Source organism: Phoenix dactylifera, chromosome 17 (assembly GCF_009389715.1).
Source record: "Phoenix dactylifera cultivar Barhee BC4 chromosome 17, palm_55x_up_171113_PBpolish2nd_filt_p, whole genome shotgun sequence".
NCBI classification, from domain to species: Eukaryota; Viridiplantae; Streptophyta; class Magnoliopsida; order Arecales; family Arecaceae; genus Phoenix; species Phoenix dactylifera.
This window is the reverse complement of record NC_052408.1, coordinates 12209361-12223284: the sequence shown is the minus strand read 5'-3', so window position 1 is coordinate 12223284 and position 13924 is coordinate 12209361. Positions and strand designations below refer to the sequence as shown.

The following is a 13924-nucleotide window of genomic DNA, read 5'->3' as shown; positions in this document are numbered from 1 at the left end:
TATCTCCAAATTTCAACCTAACAACATGGCCTTGGGTGATTTTGAAAACATGCCCTCAAGGATTGGTTTATCACTAGATTGCACGGTGATTTTAGAAGTTGGGGTGATTTGGGATCATTGCCATATAGAATTACTGGAATGTAACCAAATACGGTCATCTTGTCACCTCTACCCATATTATTGTTGCTATTAGGATGATCATTTTATACCAAATGCCACCTTTGAGGTGACCCATGTGAAATAAAATAACACATCTAATTGGGTGGCCACCCATGTGGCTGATCGCACCAAGGGAGTCATTTGGGATTCCCTTCCCATTGTTCCTCATCAACTAGGGGATCTCTTGTCCTCTACTCACATGGATGTATTTATACAAGAGTTTTATAATATATTATCTTACAAAATAAACTCTTTGTGAACTACCCAAATTGGCTAGATGCCTAGATCGGAGTAAACAAACCTGGGCTAGCATCCAGGCCCAGCCCAAACCACTCAAGAGTTCGCAATGACTTTGGAGCAATCCACGGCGGTAAAATTCAAAAGAAAGGGCACAAAAATAAGTGCTTCCGTGCGAGGCAATTTAATTCATTTTCCCGCCAACCAAAAACGCCGCCCTTTCTTTGCCCCGGCATCGCGAAGTCATCGACGCCTGAGTTTGAGATCGATCTCCCTCCGCCGCCACCTCCGAAGATCCAAAAAAAGGCCCGAAAGATCGAAGATGACCGCAGCGATGGATTCCAAAACGCCCTCCCAAAACCCTAACTCTATCTCTAAACCCAATGTCTACCAGATCGGGGGCGTCCCCGTGGAGTTCCCCTACAGGCCCTATGGATCCCAGCTCGCGTTCATGGGGCGCGTCATCTCCACCCTCGACCGCGCCCGTCGGCAGGGCCACTGCCACGCTCTCATCGAGTCCCCCACCGGCACCGGCAAGTCTCTCAACCTCCTCTGCTCCTCTCTCGCCTGGCAGCAGCAACAGCGCAGCATCCTCCTCGCCACCCCCACCCAGCCCACCCCCGATCCACTCCTCCATGGCGGCGGCTTCATCCCCGAACCCACGCCGTCAAGTAAAGATCTCATCTTGCCCTTTGTCTCTCTCTTTTCCTTGATCAAGAAACTATTTTTTTGGTTTACACTTCTTTCGCCGATTGATAGGAAACTCGGAGCAGCCGCCTCCAGCTACGAGCGCTAGGGCTCAGAAGAGACTGTTCGCACCTAAAATTTTCTATGCCACGTGAGTACTATTTAGAATTTTGCAATTGTTAGAATACTTGCACTGTTTAAAGATTGGATTTTGTAATGGTGGTTATTTTTGATGATTTAAGGAGGACGCATTCTCAGATAAGTCAAGTCATTCGTGAGTTTAGGAAGACGTCATACCGAGTGCCAATGGGAATTCTGGTGAGTTCATTTTCTACCAGTCCAGATTGAAGATATCAGATGATTATGTTTTACTTTGTCAGGAAGCTAAGTTTGAGAGTGAGTGGGGTTAGGCCCTTTATATAGCAATGGTGTCTGCGCCAAATTTATTGTTTGATGCATTATAACAGATAACAAGTGTGTCATAATTATTGGCTTTCCAGCAGTTCTAATTTCTAAAATTCCAATGAGATGAGCACGATAAATTATCTGGTTTGCTCTAGTATTAGTTTCTTCAACAGTATTTGACTGTAAAGCTATGCAGCATATACATTTTATATGTGTGCAGACATACCAATATCATTGCTATCATAATATGAAATTCATTGAATCATTAATATGAAGTGTGAGCAACTTCACATTCATGCTTGCAGAAGAAATGCAGCTGGATTAATGCTTATTTTAAGAAAAATACTTCTTTTAGTATAGTAATGCTTTTTTAGAAAAAATAATTGTCGAGGCATATTTCTTTAAACACTTACAGGGATTTTGCTCTTTTCTTTGGTCTGACTATTCCAGGCATCACGGAAGCACTATTGCATTAATAAAAATGTATGCACAAAGTCCAATGTCGATGAAGAGTGGTAACATACTTAAGGCTCAGAATTTGTGCATCTAATCTTTTCACCTTATCTTTTGTTGGTGCATCGTTCCTGATGTTCTTTTTTCTTCCCAGCAAGTTGCTACTGAAGGACCCAGAAAATCTAGGCTGCGTTGAGTTCAAGTGAGTTTCTCTATGATAAATGCTTTTGATTAATGATTTCCTCATATACTTTGATCCTTTGGTCTCCCTTAACAGGTAATGGTAACCTTTATGTGAACAGAAATGCAAATAAGCTCAAGGCTCATCCTTCCCTTCAGCAAGGTGGTTGTCATGAAGTTCATGATATTGAAGATCTTGTGAAAGTTGGCCGGACCGTGAAAGGTCTGTTAGGTTTAACATTTAGCATTGAACAGAACATTGAGGTCAAATTAGGTAACTTTATTAGTAATACTTATCATTTCCTGTAGGTTGTCCATATTTTGCTGCACAAATTTTGGCGGAGGAAGGACACATAGTTTTCTGTCCTTACAGCTACATCATAAATCCAATTGTTCGGAGAGCAATGGATGTTGATATTAAAGGATGCATTGTAATTCTTGATGAGGCCCAGTACGACTTCAGTTTTCTTTTTCTTTTTTTGTTTAAAGCAGAAAATAAAAACCTTGTTGTCGATGAATTGTACAATGGTCATAGTATTTTTAAAGAAAGAAAATTTACTCTGAACCACACCTCTCACTAACAGATATCATGACCTTGGAACATGTGGACAATGTTGTCTGGATCATACATATTTTACAAGCTTCAACCAGAATGGTGCATAAATCTCACTTCTTATGTGCATCCTCACTTCTGTTCTATATCTTTTTTATAGCAACATAGAGGACATGGCACGGGAGGGTGGTAGTATAGATGCTGAAGAAGAAGTTCTTTTTAGTAAGTGGTTTGCATGCATCTTCTCTTTCATTGGTGTCATATAGGATCTAATATGGTGCCTACTGCTGTTATTTGCTGTCACAGAGCTGCAAACAGAGCTAGGGCAACTATGCATGATTGACAGCGTTGCAATGATATACCGACCCTTATATGACATGATCCAGGTATGTTTTTAGAAGATATAATGTAAATTATCCAATTTTCTAAATTCTAATCAAGTCTAGGATCTGTGAATTGTACAGGGAATTATAAGTTGGATAAGTGAGAGGAAAAACAACTTGCAAAAGCGTGAATTTGAGAATTACTCTTCGCAGTGAGTGAAACTCATTATTATTTTTTCTATTTTCATCATAGCTACTTAAAGTTTCATAGTTAATTAAGGTGTCAAGGTAACCTCCTGTCAAAAGAACCACAACTGCTAGATTTTGATGACTAAAGAAAGAGGAAATTAGCAGCCAGGTTATTCATTTAGCTGTATCCGGCTGGATAAGGGCATTCTTGGAAGCTTCTGTCTGGATACTGCATTTCTTTAGTCCAGGCTATATTTCATCCATTCATTTCCTGAACTACAAAAACTACCATAAGAATCCTTGGGAGGAGCTAAATTAGCAATTATTAATTATAGAAGTTGAATCAAAGCCGTATAACCAAAACTGCAGTGCACTATAGCAGTTGCACACTTGCACTAATTTTTGTCTTCATGATTAAAAGTCCAATACTTGAATTTGTTGAAATTAGGGATATTTCTTTGAAGCTTGAAGGCATACGTCTCGCTGTGTTGAATTGTCAACAAGAGGCCTGTCAACGGTGTTAACAGGACTCAAGGATATTTCCAAAACAGCTTCTTATATTTTATTTATTGGCCAACTCGTGTATCATATGACAATCTCTTTCACAGTAAATTGTAAACATCATACCTTAATCATGAATTGATTCTTAGTTGGACTGGGGATAAAGCTATCAGAGAGCTTCAGCAAGCTGGAATTACTCAGCAGTGCTTCCCAATCTTACAAGAATGTGCCACAAAGGTGCATATCAAATATTCTTGTTTATATTACTGCATCATATATTTTTACTGATACTTTTGTATTTTATTTGCCTTTGTGCTCAAGGCAATTAAAGCTGCTACAGATGCAGAGCCAGGAAAACTTTGTTTAAGTGGCATCTCAGCTATTACACTGGAGGGTAATTGCCATTGTAAACTCTTGTCTTGGAATTGAGCCTCCTATTTCATTAACAGCTTAACATATGCCCTGCAGGATTGTTCTCCTCGCTTAATTATTTTTTCTCTGAAAATGGCTCTCATGCACTTGATTATCAACTTGCGCTGCAGCAACATGTTAAAAGAGATGGTAGTAAGTACCAATGAACTCTTCTTTTCTTGTAGATAAAACTCTTTTACTCCAGCCTAGGTGACCTAATTCTTGTTTTGAGGATGATACTGAAAATGAGGCTGAGCCTTGGCGCGACGGTAAGCTTGCTTCATTGTGATCTGGGTGTCATAGATTTGAAACATAGAAATAGCTCTTTCCATGTGGGGTTAAGGCATTGTACATTTGACCTGCCCCAGGCCCGGAACTGGAGAGCCTCGTGCACTAGGCCACCCTTTAGGATGATACTAAAACCGTTATAGTTTATATGAACCAGCGATTTCTTTAGTCCACTTGGTTATAAGTAACTGACCATCTTCCATGTGCAATTTTCTTTAGCTACATATAACTTATTAAAGTTCATGATGATACCATAATCTTCTTCCTTCTCATTTCTTTTAAGCCAGTTGTATTTTCTCAAGCTATAAAATAATTGCAGAAAAAGGCCATGCATCTTCACTGTTGCTTTTCACAGCTAGAAGTCAGAATCTGGTGAATGCTCATGGCAGGGAAGATATAAATCAAGGAATTTTATTCTTGTTCATTTATATTTTTGTCTATCCTACTTCTGTGAATATACCATATTCATTAACTATTCCCCCTCCTGCCATGTTTGGCCATAAAACAAGGTTTACTCCCTTCGGAGTTCCCCATGACATAGCATATATTGTGTTTTGCATCTTCCTCTATCCATCTATGCTGCAACTTGATCAATGTGAGATGCTTAATTGGCATCGTTAATTATTTTTTACCATGTGGTTCATCTTGATATGGCTTTTGCTGTGGCCCTTTTCATCAGTACATTTTGGTTCTTAACTTTATGATTCGTTGCATGTATGAATAAATGAGAGTACCATGTGCAGGTAATGCTGCGAGTGGCTTGAAATGCACGTTCAGCTTATGGTGCCTTAATCCTGCTATTGTTTTCCGAGAGATAGCAAACCTTTCTCTTTCAGTAATTCTTACATCTGGGTAGGTGTCTCTACACGTACCGCTTAATTTATTGATCATGGCCTGAGACTAACTATTTTAGAATGGTTCTCACTGTTTTGTTACTGTGAAATGAAAAGGAAGAGGCTGTAAAAGTCACACAATTCTAGCAATAATTCAAAATTGAATACCATATCCCATGTAACCCAAGAAAAATGCTGTCCTGCTCTACAGGAACAATTTAGAGGCTCATTTTGAAGCTAAAGACTGCTTGTTTTCCTTGGCATATATAAATCAACCAGCTTTTCTTAAACTTTGGAGTAAGCTTTGTTTGATTACTTAATTACTCTATACATGCATAGTGCAGGTTATAGATGACATGAAGAGAGCCAACATGAATTTCAATGATTCTCTTTTGAAGTTGGAAACATTAAATTCTCATGTATAACTAATCTATGCTGCTAGAACAATATGTAGCATTCAAGAGGTCATTGATCAAAGTGGAACTATGATATTATATGAATAACATAAATTAAAAAATCATCAATGCTTATTTGACTTTTCATGTATTTTCCCTACTCCTTTGTTTCTCAAGCTAGTTTTTTCTGAGTTATTTGCTACATATGCCCTGGAACCATCATATACTTATATTTGGACTTCAACAAAGGGCTTACCTTAGATGAGATGATTTCCTTATCATGTAAAACTAAAGGACACCGAGCTATGGTTTAAAATTTCAGAAATTTGTTTTTTGGGCTAAAAATGTAGTTGCTTATGCAGTATTATTCATACTTCTGTGGAACAAAACTGGACTGATGTTTGTAGTTACAAACTCATGCAAGGGTTTTGGATGGTTGGCTAACCAAGAAACTGTGTCATTACTGACAACTCTGTTCAGATAACCAAGACTGTTATGTTAGTTTATGTTAAATTTGTTTCTCTTCCGAGTTGCTGTTTTAATACTTGTAAGTAATTGGCTTCAAATATAACCCGCAAGTTTAAGAGCCACTACCGATAAACAATTAAGTAATCTTGTTGACACACGAATCAGATCCATATGGTTTTGCATACTTGACCAGTACAAGCAATTGAGAGTAAACTTTTTTTGTAGTTTGTTAGTTGTGGTTGTTGTATTGTTTGGACATAAAATAAATGGCCTCCTTGATTTTCTTCATCATCTTGATGTACCTTCACATCTCGTCTTGCACTGACTGCCGAAACATCAGAATTATAACTTATTGCGGTTATGGTTATATTTGAACCATGTGTTATAAGATTTTGTCAAGTTGTGTAAGATTCTTTTTTCATTTTGGCATGAATGCATGGCTTATTTATGAGAAACATGATCCTTGATAAGGTTAAACTCACCGTACGTTATATAAGATGCCGTGGTATGTATAATGATATTTGTAGGTATTCTGATAATGTAATTCTGATATGGAGACCTCCAAATGAATCAGAAGTGTCTCTTGTAGAATCTAGACAAGAAACTATTGTAGGTTTTTCTTCAGTATGTATTTCAATTAGTTTTATAACCGATCTCAGCATCTTTAAACAGAATATTGGGTTGAACTTTGCCAGAGTGAATTATCTTAGCATAAGCAAATGATCCAACAGATTACAGAACACCTATCTGAACTCATAAATGCGAAAACTGATTAACTAGGTTACATCTCAGAGCTCTTTATGCTATCTAGAGCCTGATATTGTTCTTTTTCTAGAGTATAGGTATGCAATGCACAATTGAAATTTGCTTTAACTAATACACCCTTAACAGTATTGTTTATCCTGTGCTGACCCAGAACACTCTCTCCTATGGGTTCATTTGCATCTGAACTTGGAGTACAGTTTGAAGTTTCCATGGAAGTACCACATGTAATTGATGTGGATTCACAGGTATGCCATTTTCTCCTGTAAGATCTTTTTTGCTAATTCAAGTACTGTGTTCTAAACCATTATCTTCTGCAGCTTTGGGCTGCAGTAATTCCCTCTGGCCCTGCAAATTGTCAGTTAAATGCCAGCTATAAAACAGCGGATGGATATCCTTTCCAGGTATAACTGAGTAATACTATACTAATATTTATTGAGTTACATTGTTGGTGATTACTTTTGTTCTGCTTATGCTTATAAAGGATGCACTTGGAGCTTCACTGGAGGAAATATGTAAGATTGTACCAAGTGGTGCCCTTGTTTTCTTTCCTAGCTATAAGCTGCTGGAAAAACTACGTGATCGCTGGTGTCAGACTGGTCAATGGGCTCGGTTGAATGCCCAAAAGCCCATCTTTGTTGGTAAGAGCTTCAGTGAATATGTCAAGTCTACTAAAGATCTTCAAGTTTATCTATTGTATGACATTCGTGAGGATGTTATGGCACCTCAAACTGCAATGATCATTTCTTCTGTATAGATGGCTTTTATTTGAGTTAATATCTAGCTACCCTGCATAACAGTTGCAAGGGAAATTTGATGTTTATGTTCCATATAAATTGGAAAACCATGTAGAGTTCTCCTTTGTTGCTTTCAATTCTTTTCCCCATTAAATAAATTATGGATTACTATGAACATCCATATGTCTGTGGTTGCAGAACCAAGAGGAACTATGGATGAATTTGAACCTGTTCTGAGAGGATACTATGATGCAATTCACAGAAACAATAAAACTTCTCATGGGAAAACAAGATATGGTCTAAAGCGAGTCTCGAAGCATCTTCCCACCAAGGAATTTCTGCAAAATTCTATACGGGGAGGAGCTGCTCTTCTTGCAGTTTGTCGGGGAAAGGTGGCGAACAAATTATACTATTTCTGTTACTACTTGTTTGCATTCTTTATGTCGTACAGATATTTCTTATTATCTACTAATATGCAAGATGATTTGCATTTGTATTATTTACTTTCTTGCTTCAACTATGATTGTAAATATTATTGCAAGAGGCAGTACTTTCAAGCTCGCAATTCTGTGACTATGATAGCTATTCTTTTGCTCTTGCAGGTATCAGAAGGGATTGATTTCTCTGATGAAAATGCTAGAGTAGTTGTATCCTTCACATTGTACTCAGTTTCATATGGTGTTCTTTTAGGTTTTGAGAATCCTAGTGCCCACTGCTAAATCATCCTGGTTCCTACTCTTGAATAACCAATTAGATCTTGGGTAACTACACTATTAGAATAGAATAAAAATTTAATATGTTCTTTCATTCAAATTAATGCTTGTCAATTCCATTGAATTTCATCACTGTGTGCTTTTCTTTGTTATTTGCTAGTTCCTTGACTAAACTTAGGTGATCGTCGGTATTCCATTTCCAAACATGTAAGCATTCTTTTAGATATCTATCTTCAAATAAGCTAGCTATCATATTTCTGATCTTTCTTACTGATTCAACATGAATCAGAAATGATATTCAGGTGGTGATGAAGAAGAAATATAATGATGCATATAAATCATCAAAAAATCTCTTAAGTGGGAATGAATGGTACTGCCACCAAGCATTTCGTGCTCTGAATCAAGCTGCAGGTACATAGATCTTTCACACTCATTTATTGAACAACCATGCCAAGTATTACTATAATTCATGCTTATGGATTTCACTGAAAAAATCAGCATGTAGAAAAGAAACAAAGATTTTCCTTAGTTCTTTCTAAGGTTCCCAGAATAGGTACTAGACCCATGCCAGTCGGCGACTAGCATGGTATGGTACACATTCGTACTGTACCATGCCAGAGGTGTTTTGGCCTTTTTTTAATTATTTTCAAATTTTGAGCTGAAGTCGGTAAAGGATGTGCCAATTTCAATTCAAAATCTGAAACTATAAATAGAAAAGCAAAAGGGTTCGAAGCCACTCTCCTCTATTCCAAAACGAAGAGTAGGAGAGAGATGGGGACAATAGCACCGAAAAAAAGAGAGAGGGGAGAGGGAGAAGGAGAGGGGGGGGGGAGAGAGGGCTTGAAAGCTCTCAATCCTCGTCTTCGGAGGTGGAGGCTCGAAACCCTAACCCTAACCCCTTATGAGAGAGAGAGAGATGCATACCTTTGATGCCTCTTGCCATCCTAACCTTGTATTGCGAGGGAGAAGTTTGTGTGTGTGTGTGGGGGGGGTGACGATGCGAAAAGCTGGGCGAAGGTGAGGAACGATTGAAATAGCGGGGAGGGTTATATTGAACCGAATTAATGGTTCGAACCGTGTTGATAGCCGGCCGGTTCGGTTTGGTATGCCCCAAATTGGTTAGTTAGACACAGTTCTATCTTGGTTTATTCATTGAATTGAATTGCTTCTCTGTGTGATATTTCTTAAGATGCTATAGTCTATACCATACTTGTACTAAATTTGCATTCTTCAAATGATGGTATTTAACCAATTTGTTTTAGCTAAGACTGACCTAAAACTGATTGGAATTTTTGGTTTTTGTAGGTTTCAGTTTGATTCAGCCGATTCAGTGGTTTGAGCTGGTTTTAGCTAGTTGCAGCCAGTTTTAGCTGAAACTAATTGAAACTACTTTTTTTTGGGGTTTAACACATGAATATGTTTAATGTTTTCTTTGATTCTCATTTTCTTTGATTTTTTAATTAATTTCTTGAATAGGTATATGTAATTAGTTCTATACTTTGATACATTTGTCTTGTTACCCTATGCTTGATTGAGCAATGTTTGTTATTTATATTCAACAAATTACTATATTACAGTGATCTAATTAATCATTAAGCTTCATTACAGTTCAATTTTAGCTTATAGATAACTGAAAACCTATGTTACATGATTCATTGGTTCTTCTGGTATGGACTTGGATTTGTAATGTGAAATTATCTGCCAATGAATCTTGTTTAGCGGAGGCAGGATTCGAAAATACATTCCTAAATAAGAGAATATATATTCTAACTTTGATCGTAAGAGATAGATGTTCCTGAATGATTTTATTTAATTTGATTAGACATGAAAGACAACATATGCAACAAGGATAGAGTCTAGACATGAAAGACAACATATGTAACAAGGATAGAGTCTACAGGTCATTCAATTTTATATAAGATTCACATGATCTTTTAAGTAATTGTTTACCTGAGAAACTTGGGGACTTTTCTAACCCTATTGTCTCCTGTACTCTTCACCTTATTTTTCATCGTGGATCTGAAGTTCAACTCTTGCTGGCCTCCTTGTCTTACAAGTTTTTTAATTGTTCAAGGTTGTTAAAACACAATGGCCCCAAATTCTTTAGATTGGCCAGTCCACAAACCTTGATCTCAAAAAAAAAAAATCATTTTTCATCTCTATATCTCTCCATGACATTACAGCGGATGACACTATGAATTTCTTTAAACAGACCTATCTGTAAATTGCCTGTATCCCCAGCGATTTAGGTAACTCTACTCAAAACACAATAAAATTATTTGAAATAACTTGCTTTGATTCCTAAATGTGCACACACACACATGCTTCCTTCCTTGTGATATATTATAATTTGCTACTTTGATATCCGTTTCTGGTGAACTTCTATATTGTAGGATAATCCTTGAATGTTTTCACTTTCCCAAATGTAGAGCAACATTACTCATATTATGGTGTTTGCTATAATCAAAATGATGTATTGCTTAAGTATCATTTTGCTCATTTGTCCTGTAATGATTGACGCTTTGTTGCTTTGTTTGATCTACTAAAAGGCGCTTCTTATCAATTTGAAGCTAATGTCCTTGCCGTTTCTGTAGGCCGTTGCATTCGCCACAGGTTTGATTATGGAGCCATAATATTATTAGGTATGATCACTTAAAATTGCTCTGCCTTTTTCTAACAGTAATGCAACACTGATCAGCAATATAAGTAAAATCTCCATCAGAGAGAGAGAGAGAGAGAGAGGAGTGGCTTAACATCACTTTCAAGCAACTCTCTTCTCCCACTGTTTGTGTACAGCTTCTTAGCCTTCTAGCAGCTCTCTTCTCCCAGTGTATTTAGTCATCATCTTCATGTTCTAAACATTTGTAATTTGCATGCAGATGAGCGGTATAAGGAAGAGCGGAATCTTACACACATTTCAAGGTGGATAAGGAATTCAATCAAGCAATACAGCAGCTTTGATGAATCACTAAAGGGATTACAAGACTTTTTTCAAAATGTTGAGGTCTCCTACTTAACACACATTTTTGTGCTTTCCTTAACTTTCAAATGCCTGTGAACAAATTCCTCCATCTGATCTATTAACAGAGACGGATTGGCCCAAAAAGCAAGGAAGCAACTGGTGAGAATGCAATGCAGACAGACTCGCTCGTTCCTGAAACTAACAGCGAAATTTCACCCTCATCAAAGCAAAGCATCTCTGACCAGGGGTTCCCACTGAAGAAAAATCAGAAAGAGAAGAAGCTCAAACATCAGAACAGAAGGAAGATGGTTCCTGAAAATACAGTAGCCACAGCAGAGTCCAGCCAATTGGCCAAGGATTCAAGTCCTACAATAGTGGAAGACGCCCCTGTCTCCCTTCTAAAAGCTCGATCCAGTAGAAAACCCAAAGCAGCTGGTGAGACGAATAAGGAACTAGCGAACAGCTCCACATCTTGTACCGACTTTGAAAACATCACTCCGGCGTCCTCCAAGTAATCTTGTTTATGCACTAATTAAGTATTAATATTTTCATTCTTTCTTTTTAACCTCATGGTGATTTAAGATGACACCTTGTTTATTATGCAGATATTCAGACACACTTTCTGTAGAATCATCAGAAAACATTCTGCCTCAGTCCCTGGCTATTGAAAACACTGTGATAGAAGATCAAATTGCCAGTCCCAGAGACCCATCGGATGATAAAAGCTCATACTCAACAGCAGCTAATACCTGCAACCAATCACTAGATGGACCATCTTTTTCACTCTCGACTACAATTACAAGCGTAGCAGATACTCCTGAAAAGCTACTATATGCGGACGCCTGCAATTCTGAAAAGGATTCATCTTTGAATATGAGCGTAAATTCCCACAGCCAGAAAAGGAGGAGGATAATGTATTCACCATTGAGTAGCTGTACACAAACAGGCCGCTTAAGCTGTCCTGATGCAGAATGCTCGTGTCAGGTTAACCAGGTCAGCAGCAGGAATATATCCAGAGACGCCCTTCAAAGATCTGAATCACCTTTAGCATACAATTGTCCAGGATCCAGGCATAAGAAACCAATTCAAGGACTGTTCGCCGAAGATAGTTGTGATGTATCAGCTGTCTCGACTGATGATCCGTCCATGGAAAAGAAGCTGCGCATCTGTTGTTCAGTTTGCAGGAGCCCATTAGGGATCCATGAGAACAATTTTCTTGTTCCTTGTTCGTTGACTTCATCATCAAAAGCCTATTTGGCAAACGTTCTGCAACCCAGACCTCCGAGTGCCCGTTTGACAAAGAGTCTCCCCCAGAGCCCACAGACACATTTGCCTGTTCTAATCTCTGATATTGCTTCTGTTGACCAGCGTATCTTTGACAGGTGCACCAAGGACGGTGCTCCACAACATGATGTTTGGTCTGAAGAAGATGGTTGTGTATTCAGGACTCTTACTTGCCCCTTCTGCAATGTTCCCAAGACCCTTGGGGTACAGGTCATGGCAACTGATGCATCCAACGTTCATCTACTTAACAAGGTAAATCTCATATAATTTGGTGCATGGTTTCTATTGGAACGATTTGAAAATCAGGATAATTTATTTTGGTTACTTGATATATGTAGGTTTTCTTTAATGCTGACCATGTGGATATGACATATGAGCAAACATCAAAGCAAGAGGTATGCTTGTTCTTCCCCACGCTGCCATAATTATCCGTGAGCATGAGTTATGGAAATTGACATGATTTGCGTGTAGAAAGAAACGGTAAGTGTTTTTTTTTTTTGGTCTCTGTCCAGGGTACGCCTCCTGTTTGTGCTAGTGTTCCTAACTTTGGCCCCACTGTGATCCAGATCGAGAAATATGTGTATAATCCTCAGCTTAAGAATGCAACAAAATCAAAGGTTGGCTAATGATCATATATAGAAATAGCTCTTTGTTGTCACCTCTACTTCTGGTGGTGACTTATTTTATCATTTGTTCACTAAGCAGCTCAGGCTACCTAAAAGGGATCACATCTCATCAGATCAAGATGGAGACTAACACATGAATGCAAGGATGTTTTACCTAGGAATAACTTTTCAGCTTCCTGTCATAGTGCAGTATGCGATGATAATATCTACAAATGCATGTTCATATCATACTCCAAGGGAACCTTGGTTCATCGGGGAGACAAGTCATCTTCGGATCTGAAATTTTGCAGGTCGATATGTCCAAACATTGTTGAAGCATTCTGGATATGTATTTGTATTCCAGCTTACAGTTAGGCTAATTTGTTTGTTTGAATAAATTTGATCTATCACACTTCACAATGAATTGATACTGTATATAATCCTGAGATGTTACCAGCTTCATTGTTTGTTGACGTAAAATTAGAAATTCGACCAAAAGGTGACTCAAGGGCGCTGGTGAAAAATGGATGCGGATTGATGGCTCAAATTGCCAGATAAACTATAGGATTCGATCATATGCGTACAATTTATGGCAGATATGGTTGTACATTGTCCACATTTTTATCTTTTTGGCTTTTATTTTTTGGGGAAAACCCAGCTTGTTTCACTATCTTAATGACATTAAGGGAGGGGGGCAAATAGTTTGGAAAACAAAGTGGCAACTGGAAACGGAGCAGCCCAGCCCAGTTAAATTGGCCTAATGGATCAGCCCGAGAAGA

General features: G+C 38.2%; 1 protein-coding gene across 1 annotated transcript; it reads left to right on the top strand.

The window, feature by feature from the left end:
- Window positions 1-624: 624 nt before the first annotated feature.
- LOC103701170 (Fanconi anemia group J protein homolog) lies at window positions 625-13625 on the top strand. Its single transcript, XM_039115055.1, has 28 exons — window positions 625-1067; window positions 1156-1234; window positions 1326-1401; window positions 1939-2003; window positions 2096-2143; window positions 2244-2344; window positions 2431-2572; window positions 2835-2896; window positions 2981-3060; window positions 3139-3209; window positions 3837-3924; window positions 4009-4081; window positions 4156-4251; window positions 5130-5238; window positions 6999-7092; window positions 7165-7248; window positions 7329-7485; window positions 7780-7973; window positions 8184-8228; window positions 8473-8501; window positions 8584-8705; window positions 10889-10936; window positions 11174-11298; window positions 11382-11767; window positions 11862-12792; window positions 12879-12935; window positions 13053-13157; window positions 13246-13625. Exons 1-28 carry the CDS (start codon window positions 719-721, stop codon window positions 13294-13296), a joined length of 3867 nt encoding a protein of 1288 aa, XP_038970983.1. The 5' UTR covers window positions 625-718; the 3' UTR covers window positions 13297-13625.
- Window positions 13626-13924: the final 299 nt, after the last annotated feature.

Coding starts and splice junctions, on each gene's coding strand:
- LOC103701170 (XM_039115055.1), top strand. CDS start 719: ATGACCGCAGCGATGGATTCCAAAACGCCCTCCCAAAACCCTAACTCT. Junction 2,897..2,980: donor TGAAGAAGAAGTTCTTTTTA/GTAAGTGGTTTG, acceptor TTGCTGTCACAG/AGCTGCAAACAGAGCTAGGG. Junction 7,974..8,183: donor TTGCAGTTTGTCGGGGAAAG/GTGGCGAACAAA, acceptor TTGCTCTTGCAG/GTATCAGAAGGGATTGATTT.